General features: G+C 27.5%; 1 protein-coding gene across 1 annotated transcript; it reads right to left on the bottom strand.

The window, feature by feature from the left end:
- Nucleotides 1-2,751: 2,751 nt before the first annotated feature.
- LOC112693503 lies at nt 2,752-3,364 on the bottom strand. The gene is made up of 2 exons (XM_025568615.1): nt 2,936-3,364; nt 2,752-2,863 (listed from the first exon to the last, which is right to left on the bottom strand). Exons 1-2 carry the CDS (start codon nt 3,290-3,292, stop codon nt 2,792-2,794), a joined length of 429 nt encoding a protein of 142 aa, XP_025424400.1. The 5' UTR covers nt 3,293-3,364; the 3' UTR covers nt 2,752-2,791.
- Nucleotides 3,365-11,366: the final 8,002 nt, after the last annotated feature.

The following is an 11,366-nucleotide window of genomic DNA, read 5'->3' on the forward strand; positions in this document are numbered from 1 at the left end:
TAAAAACAGAACTTCATTGTAACATACCCATCAGTATATTTAATTATTTATTTTCATTCATTGAAATTATAAGTTTAATATTACAAATTAACTTGACGTAATGATTTTTTTAACGAGGAAAAGGGATTTCTCAGTTGAATATATGTGATGCAATCATTGAAAATACTCAGTGGGAAAAAATAAATATTTTATATAATCTGACATCTTAAATAATGTCTTCTTACGAATAAGGTAAAAACAGTGTTACATTCTTCTTTGCATATTTTACACTGTTGAATAAAAAAAAAAAAATAAAAAAAATATTTTAACCGGAGCATTAACTTATTATTAACTTGTTAGTTGGTTAGAGGCTATATCATGGTATCGTCTAACCCACAAAATGTCTTTATGTTTTTAATATACACCGGCTACTAATTCTGAACACCAACAATTTAAAAATTACCATAATATTTTAGATTGGAAGAATACGCTCGTCGAATTGCACGTTGAGTTTACGAAATCGTTCATCATATATTGTATCGAACACGAACTTGGATTATTAATAACAATTTTCCTGATGTCTATATAAAATTATTGCTGTCGTACATAAAATGTTGATTATGTCAACAGAAAATAAGTATTTTCCTCTCATCTTCGATGTAATATAATAATGCGATCTCAAGTGTCTGACGTGAACAATATAAAGGCCTTGGGTATTATTACTATGGCACGGGGTGAGGTATAATAGAGATAAATCAGTAGGCTGAACATTTTTAAGTTTTTTTTTTATTATTTTTTTTTTGCCTTATCACGTAGGAGAAGAAGAGGAAAAATCGTGGTTTGGTAGTAGAGAGGGATAGGGGTAGAGTTGTATAATATATGTCGATGGAATCCAGAATATCTCGTTTTTGTAAAAGATTTCATCCGGGAAATTGGAAAACCCACGTAGAGCGATAATTATTTTTGAGCTATAAATTCACCACGGCAAAATAAACTCAAACCACCCACTGGGACAAGGTTTTTATATATTTTTATATATATATTTCACAACAACCACAAGGAAAAAATATAATAATAAACGACCAGAAAACCACTCTTTGGTCCCTAACGGCCGTTATGGATTGTTAATTTTTATGATACAAAAAAACTTTCTTGGTAAAATTCAAGAAGTAAAAGATCCTCGCTTTAGATAATAACTTCCGAATGGCAAAACGTTTTCTGAACGGTCCTCGGTGGTATATATTTTCAAAATGAAATTATATTCGACAGAAATAGTGCATTTGTATATTTTATAAAATTAAATAAAAAAAAAAATACTTTTATCATCGACGCACAAATACATTTGACTTCATATTCAGTATTCTAATTTTTGGATTTTATTTAATTAGTGTTTTATAATAATAATGTTAAATGTAACGACAAAATAATTTAGAAATACATTTCGAAAAACCGTAGGATCGTACACAATAATCTTAAAATATTCATTTCGTTTTTCAGACGTAAAATATTTTTGTATTTCTTCGAAATATAACATATATAAATAACAAAAAAAAAAAAAAAATTACGTAAATGGTAATTTTTCTTTTAGTGTATCACGACTTGTTCATTCATTATGTATGTTATTTCAATCGTTAGATATAAAAACATAAATGTATACAGTTACAATTAATTGGTTTAACTGGTTAGTATTTTATAATGAATTTGTTTTTGAAAATTTTTTACCCAGTAAGTTTTACAGTTTCTGTGGACTTAGTTTTGCAAAAAGATTAAATTTTCTTAAAACGTATGATATCAAGATTTTTGTTTAATCATTTTATACTATAACGTTGAAATAATTTTTCGTCATCATATATTTCTTTTTTGTTTAAGTAGAAATGATGACCTTTATTAATGGGTAAAAATAAGTCTTTTTCTCTAAATATCATAGTAAAAATATTTAAGGATATAAATAATTCATTGATAAATACTATATAAACTATTAAGTGGACGATGGAAAGCTATTGTGGTTTTGTTTAATTAATTTGTTTTCCTCAAAAAGTATATTTAACAAGGATTAAACATTTAATGCTCTCATTAATTTTTAAATATTTTTATATTTTCAATATTTGAATGGTTTAAAAATAATATCAGATGAATTAATGAATTATAATATATATATATATATATTAGGGTGGTCCTTAGTTATAGAGGTTAAAAAAAAAAATTGAAAAATTTATACTCATGGGCTCGAAATTTTGTTTGGTATATTGACAAGATAATTTTGGTAAAATTTGAATTTGATAAGTCAACCCCTTCACGTGCCTCAAAAGGGTTAAAGTTGTATGATAAGGGGGTGAATTATACATTTTCACCTGTAATGTCTTAAATTCTAAATTTAGACCATACATGTATAGGACTATTTTTATAGTAATAAATACTTACTACAAAAAAGGTATCTTGTAAATTTTTTGTAAAATTAATACGTTTTCGTAAAATTAAGAAAAACCAGTCAAAGTCAATATTTTTGGAAAATGGTTCGTTTTTTAGTTATTTATCTGTATCTCCTTAAATTTTATAGCTACACAAAAATTGTAAATTAGCAGTATTATTCCACTCAATATTATCTATAAATAAGAAGTTTTCATTTTTTTTGTTACATTAACCCTTTTGTAAATAATCAAGAAAAACCTTAAAAATATAGGTTTTTACAACTTTTTATTTATTAAAATATGTTAATTTTTTAAATATTGTATTCATGTTACACAATATATTAATCAAATTTAATTTTAAGTTTATTCATTAAATATTAAAAAATAATATTAATGATGTATTATTAATAGGCATAAGTTTTCTTTAAAATCTCACGGCTAAACCCTGGATATTGTTGGCGATATTCTTGAACAACCTAAAAAAGTTACATGTATTTATATTATTTGATAAAGGTAAAATATTACAAGATTATATAAATATTTCATACTTGTAAAATAAATTGTTTTTGATCTTCATTTTTAGTGAATTTTTCATTATATTCCTCCATCAATTTTATCCCACGTTCAGCTGTATCGTTAACGACTTTTAGTGCAGATAATATTTCTTTAGCTTGTATATACTCATCCAAGGCTTTCCATGTGCTTGGATCTTCTCGTAAAAAGTTAAAAGATATTTTAAATCGTTGAAATAATTTCCATGATTTATTATTAAGCAAGGCAAATGGAAGATCTTGATTAACAAAATTTGATACATCATCAAATTGTACGTTAATTTTTTTATTTGAACCTTCATTTTCTTCTTCGTTTATATTTTCTTCGTATCCTTGCAAAATTTTATTTGCCATTCGATGTTTAGTATTGTAGTCAACTCGGTCATCAAATAATGAAAACACAGCACATTCTTCATTCAAATACCACAAGTGATTTATGAATTTTTTTAAAGCAACTTTTCCCAATTTATTATTGTTATAATTCAATAACTTTTTTAAAAACATAATATCATTTATAGGAGCGGTAATAATATCTGGAGCCGAAATCCACACTTGAATATAACATTCAAGTATAAAACTACATATATCTTCCAGTGACTTTTTTTCTTTTGTTGAAATTGATCACAAAACATTAAAATTTTAAGACAGTATATAGCTTTTGACATCCATCGAGCTAGTGATAAGCACCTGGCTGACGAAATCGTATACCATTTGGAGGTATTCCTCCTAAAAATATTAAAACTAGCTGTATAAACTCTTTATAGTCATCTCTCGGAAAGTGATTTTTAAGTTTGTCTACACAAAATAATATTAAATATTATTTTAAATATTTTTAAATATAAAAGTGTTGGATGGATAATATTGTGTGGAAAAATATTGCTAATTTACAATTTTTGTGTAGCTATAAAATCTAAGGAAATACAGATAAATAACTAAAAAACGAACCATTTTCCAAAAATATTGACTTTGACTGGTTTTTCTTAATTTTACGAAAAAGTATTAATTTTACAAAAAATTTACAAGATACCTTTTTTGTAGTAAATATTTATTACTATAAAAATAGTCTTATACATGTATGGTCTAAATTTAGAATTTAAGACATTACAGGGGAAAATGTATAATTCACCCCCTTATCATACAACTTTAACCCCTTTGAGGCACGTGAAGGGGTTGACTTATCAAATTCAAATTTTACCAAAATTATCATGTCAATATACCAAACAAAATTTTGAGCCCATGACATAACATTAATGAAGTTCATAAATAAGGACCACCCTAATATATATATATATATATATATAATAACTTATGTAGCCTTTTATAATATTGAAATCAAGTTTTGACTAATGGATTTGGTTTATTTATTTATTGAAAATAAGTTTGTTTGTGGAATATCTTATTTGTAATTAATCACACTTCGTATACCGCATTTAAAACCCATAACTCTTATCTCGTTCGGTCGTACCAATAAAGAAAAATAGATATGCCAATATGAAACGGAGAGTTATAAAATATTTAAAATTATAGTCTTCACAAAAAATTATATTTGTCGGCTAATACTACGTATTACTCTATTGATGTATTAACTGTCGCATTTTATACATTATATCTGTATATTATCATGTACAGACACCATGATAACTACGATTAAATATTGTATTTATAACCCTTCAGCGTTAATAGAGTGTGTATTTACGGTGAAACCAGAATGTCTTCTGAGACGTGCCAGTGTACGAATAACGCATTATTTAGTGTCAATTTTTGATCTTTTTTTTTTTATTTGCAATTACTGTAGTTCAAAAAGTCACAATTGTTCTATTAAATAAGGCAATTTCCATGAGGTACATAATTATAAAAAAATATTAATAATAATAATAATTAAGTAAAATATATTTATATATACAGTGTGTTTAACGATAAAGGTAACACTAAATATTTCGAAACATGACTTTTGTGACGTCTCGCTCCCATTTCATCCGTTAGAGGGTTCCTAGGGAACACTTATCGCATGGTGGCACCGTAGTAATGGGCTCCACGAGGACGAGCGCACGTCGACAGGTACGCCTACCTGCCGACTTACAGCCGAGATATATCTGCCGAAGCTGTAAGATTTTATCCTACTCTTTTCATAGTCCTAGAAAAGGATACAGAGGTCGCAATAAAAAAATAGGTGTAATGAATAAAGAATAACTGTTGTTTTTTGGGGTAAAGAAAAGAGTTTTATTATGTTGTTTTATATCAGTTAAAAAAGGGAAAAAATTAAGTTTTATTTAATACTGAAGAAAAGCCAAATGGTATAAAACTTCGGTGATAATGTCAAAAGAAAAAAAAATATAAGGGGTCAATATAATAAAATACAAATAAATTATAATAATAAACATTTCATGACCGAGACACAAATCGCAAAATATACAAAATATAATAATATAAAATACATGACCAATTTATAATACCATATTTTATTAAAATGTATTTAAAAAAAATATGGTATTATAAATAATATAAGAATATCCAAGGAAGGAGTTTGGGAAGTGTCGGTGCAAATGTATATATACGAAATAGAATCAATTGAAGGATCATTAAACTTAAAAAAAAAATCTATATCAAATGTCTTCTCAAACGGTTCACTTTGTGATGCTATCTGGAGAGACGGACGATGAAAATGCGGATCTTCATTTTCATAAATTTTATTATTTGGAGACTCAGTCGGGAAAATGGTTTGCCATGCCATTAATTATAATATTCGTAGGGGATGTCGCAAAACTACGACTGCAGATCCGTTGTTTTACAAAAGTCCGTAGTTTGGCCTACAAAATAACCCGACGAGTTTGGGAAATATACGGACTAGCACCCAGGGTAAATTTATGAAAATATTTATTCTTTTAAGGCTGTCAATAAAATATATATATATTATATGCAACGGGCATGATCTAATCACCAATTAGTTATTTAAATAAAAAATATAGGTTAGGGAAACACCATAGCGACACAAGGAACGTCAATCAGATGACAAAACATAGTAATTAATAAACGAAAATATCCATAAAACATATTTATGTACGAAAATATTGGTCAATAATAATCGACAATTTTTCTTACCTACTAAAACATAATAATCATAAGGTTAGAAAAAATAGTTGAAATAAATAAATATTGCCGGCCAAGGTGATTAATAAAATGGGTAATATTATTATTTACCGTTCGGGAGAGAAATTTTCCTACGACTGAGATGGATTGACCTTAGCCACACAACCTGAGATTTGAAAAAAACAGCCAACAATCTTCTAATTCTACAGGAGCGCCACTGGGGCTGCTGGGCTGACGAAGGTGTTAGTGGTTGGACGGTGATGGATCAAGTCCCCGTTCTCCGGAGCTTAGCCACCCACGGAGATTCGAACAATGTTTTTTTTTTTTTTTTTATACATATGAATCAAATATAATTTGATTGACCGATAATATATATCATTTGAACAATCAGGTACTAACGGAGGGGAATACGTGAGCAGCAACATTATCTGCAAATCGCGGCTGTGTGTCGGAGTAATTTAATAATAATAATCAGCGCATAGGTATTCGTAACGCACACAACTTTATGCATCGATCCTTGAACATTACACCTTGTATGTAATTCGGGTTTTTTGTAATGCATAGAGGACATAAAATTACATTTATTTTTGATAAATTTTAATTTTTAAAAAAAAATTCTGTGCATGCATAAAAAAATATTTTTTTTTTTTTTAAATGGCACTCCTCATTTTTGAGTTCAAATTTGAGTAATATGAATTTTTTCAAGCAACTTTGATCTTTAAAGTTTTGCTCTATCTTCAAAATTGACTAATCGAAAATAAGTTAAATTTTCGATTTATAACATTTGTATTTATTGTATTTTTCAATAGTCTACTTGGAGTTTTACAAATTTATAAGTAATTTCCTATGAATTTTTCTTAAAAATTAAGTGTACTGTCATAAGTTCAAGTAATTAACAAAATTTTGATTTTGATAAAGAATTAAATTATCTAATTCCAGCTTAAGCATAGTATTAATAACAAATAATATTGGTTTCACATTTCTACAAAATAAATATTTTTTTTTTCTGTCTTTTATCGACTTTAATTTTATGCCTTAGATTATTTTATCTTAATTTCGTGGGTGACCTAATAAATGATAATTTTTGTTAGGTACTATTTCTAACTTTGCTCACATTTATGATCAAAGTATATTTTATAAATTGTTGTTAAAATGTGGTTTGTCATTCGTTTGGGTTACATTTATTTTCATTTATTATAGTGAGCTTCATTAAAAAAATAGATATGCTCTTAATTTATGGCGAGTGCCAAAAAAATTCGTGCAATGCAGCAAGATTTTATGCATACTGGTACCCGGATCAATATCACCCACCTCAGAACTTTTTTTCGTGAATTGAAATGAATTTGTGAGAATACGGACAGTTCACGAGTAGAGCTGGTAATGACCGCCGTAATGAAAGACCACATGATGCCAATGATGATGCAGGTATTAGTATACATTAATATTAATCCTCGATCTTCTATGTGACATTTGGCGAGAGAACTTAATATATACGTGAGAAAAGTGCACTCGATTTAAAAAAAAAATAAGTATCATCCATATCGGTCAAACTTTGTTCAACATTTAGTACTTGGTGATTCACAGAAAAAGCTTACGTTTATTGCATGGTTATTGGTACAAATTCAGGAGGAACCAAGGTTTTTAGACTACATTTGTTGGACTGACAAATCCAAATTTACTAATAACGGTATTATTAACAAACAAAATAATCGATATTAGTCTGATAGTAATCCATTTTGGACAAATGATAATAATTTTCAACACGTATGGGGAACAAACGTTTGGTGTGGACTTGTAGGTGGAAAATTACTCGGTCCTTATTTTTATGATGGCACATTGACTGGTACGAGATACCTCGACTTATTATCAAGTCAGCTCTCCATTTTTATGGAAGATATTCCACCAAACATTCGCGTACATTTATTTATTCAACAAGACGGAACACCTGCGCATAACTCATTAATTGTTCGCGAATATTTAGAGAGAACTTTTAATCATAGATGGATGGGCACTTGTGGGCCAGTACAATGAACGCCAAGATAACCAGTTTTGACACCTTTGGATTTTTTTTTTATGGGGACATTTGAAGATCGTTGTCTATTCCAACCCGCTAAATGATCTTCAAGATTTGAAAAATAAAATAATTATCACGTGTGCACAGTTAACCGAAGAACAAATATTTTCTGCGACACACAGAAAAGTATTACGACGGCGTGAAGCATGCATTGCAAATAATGGTAATAACTTCGAGCAATTTATACGATGAATTGTAAAATTTAATCAAAATTCACCTATACATAATTTAATTGTTCAATAAAATTAAAATTTTGTTATAAAACAGAATTAAAATAATTTATATGTATATATAAGTGTTACTTTGTTAATTTTGTTTGTTTACGTGTTAGTTTTAATTGACCATATTATTCCATTTACAAGAAATTTGAGTTAAAATGTCTGTAGAAGTAATATAAATTACTTGTACTTATGATAGTACATTTAATTTTTAAGAAAAATTCATAGGAAATTACTTATAAATTTGTAAAACTCCAAGTAGACTATTGAAAAATACAATAAATACAAATTTTATAAATCGAAAATTTAACTTATTTTCGATTAGTCAATTTTGAAGATAGAGCAAAATTTTAAAGGTCAAAGTTGCTTTAAAAAATTCACATAATTCAAATTTGAACTTAAAAATGAGGGGTGCTATTTAAAAAAAAAGTTATTTGGCTATGCAAGCGCAGAATTTTTTTTTTTTTTAATTAAGATTTATCAAAAATAAATGCAATTTTATGTCCTCTATGCATTACAAAAAACCCAAATTGCATACATGGTCATGCATTCGAATTATTTCGTGTTACCTTTATCGTTGAATACACTGTATATTATTTGACGTTCTTCTTCTTGTATTTCAGTTCGACTTCTTTCGTAGTTTCATTTATTTTTTTATTATAATTTTAATTATTTTAGAATAATCATGTTAATAACAATGTTAACCTTTGAATAATGATAACATTTTCTTCCTGCAGGTTCATAAACTAATAAAGAATTAGTTAGTAATCTAATAAAGAAGTTTGTTAATTTCAGCGAGCGTATCAGGCATTTCCTTTTCGAGTAAGGAATCTTAAAATATTTTTTTCTTTTTTCCCGATATTTTATTAAACACTTCTATCTCGGGGCACATACCTAGACAATAAATTTGATTAAAACTATAACATAACGCCAGCCATTTGCAAATAGTTGTTTAACAGTACACATATAGATCACGGTAAAAGAACAACTGACGTAAATAATAAACATTCATAACTTTAATAACTTTTTATTGGAAATGAATTAAGAACGTTAATGTTTTTAATTTTTGAGTTTAGATATTCCATAGCTTGAGCATTAATACAATTATGATTGCTTTTTTCTTGGTCACTGTTAACACTATCTACATTTTCATCAGTATTCAAAACAGCATCTTTATCAGTTTTAATTAAATAGCACTAATCAAAAAATATTTGTTTACAATATGATTTGTATCTATCGGGTACCCAAGATAGTTTAATCTTTGGGTGGCTTATAGCAGATAAAATGAAGGATTTATTTTTAACTCTTTTTAAATCTAGTATATAATCAATTATTTTTTTCAAACTGCTTATAATATTAAAATATAACAAGTAATAAAATGTTTATAGTGTTTATACCTTTTACTAGACAACAATTGCCTTATACGATAAATCGTTATGCTTTGTAGTCATGATGAAATAATATGCTATAATACTCTTTCATTAAGAATACACTGACGCACTGCTTCGCGCATCGACGCAACGTTATGATTGAACGCAAAGGTTCAACCAGTTTTCGTCAGCCGCCTGGATTTGCGTTTTCATTTGAAAAACAGTTCTACGAAGTTAATTTAAATTTATTTTTAGAATGAATGGGGAAATAAACCTATACCTAATTAATTTTAATATGCTCATTATGATTTATTGCTAGTAGAGACTAGAGAACGATGTATAGTGCATGTCCGCACGCAGGTTCTCGTAATACCGTCATTGGCAATAATAACAAGAAATATATTTACCTAATTTTATAAATAATTTATATTATATTAGAATTTTAATAACATTGGTTTTATAATTTTGTAGGGGTACTATAATATTTATCTAGATAAGCCCATTTTTTATCTAAGCTAAACATTAGATAAATCATAACATAATTATCTAGATACTTTAAAAGATAATTTATTTCAAAAAATCTTATCTAGATAATTTATCTAGATAATTTTATCTAGATAATTTCCAACACTGATTACTGCTGAATGGACAAAATGGGTCAATTATGATCTAATAAATGAACGGGTTGAATACAATTAGAAAATACCAAGATCAGCAAATTGAAAAAAATACACGAAGAAGAAAAAAAGTAATGAACTTATATTTTACAGTTGTATATTTCGTACTTATTAATATTAATGTATTTTTATCTATTATTGTAGCTGCCTTTGGCAAAATTTAAATCTTTGAAATTTTATGTCAGTATAATATGGAGTATTTTTTTTTTAATGCCAACTATTTAAATTCTTCTGGCCGTCGACCACTAAAATCATTCCATCAAATACCTCCTTTTATTATTTTAAAATTACTTAGATTACCTAATTGATGTGCTCTACTATCTTAATAATGTAAAAGGACGATTAAGTAAAGCTACCAGAAAATATAGAATTCACATAACATATAAATCCAACGATCTTGAAATTATATTATAAACTAATAATACACAATGAATGTAAAAAAACAAAAAGCAAAATCCTATAATATCTGAACCTTAATTCATATGATCATTTATTATTTTTTTTTATTTTATTTTTTATTTTTCGGTCAATAAAAATCGTTCTCGTACGTTAAACAGTTAAAATGCAGTTTTATATTCGTGTGCTATGTGCTGTACATAATTCCATATAGAAATATAGTCACCTATATATGTACCGAGTGATTGTTATTCCTCCGTTGGCATTTGCATGTGAAATATTGACTTTCGGAATATAAATGAAAAAGGAACTATTACTTCCAGTAGAATTGTTTTGTATGCGTTTTGATAGCTGTCAGGTTAAAGCAAAAATACATGTCTGATTGAGTCGTTCTTGATTTTAATATTTCATTTTTTTATTCATCGTGGAAAACGAATACAGTTTTCTGGAGCAACGTTCCAGTGCCTTTCATCGATTATAATGCATTCAATTCAGATTTAAATGAAAAAACGAAGCAGGTATAAACAGGAATTTTGTATATGTGTGTGTGAACGCATGTTTTTGCGAGTGTGTTTATTTGTGTGTGTGTATGGTATGGTTCGTTAT

Source organism: Sipha flava, unplaced genomic scaffold (genome assembly GCF_003268045.1).
Source record: "Sipha flava isolate LNK unplaced genomic scaffold, YSA_version1 117_pilon_pilon, whole genome shotgun sequence".
NCBI lineage: Eukaryota > Metazoa > Arthropoda > Insecta > Hemiptera > Aphididae > Sipha > Sipha flava.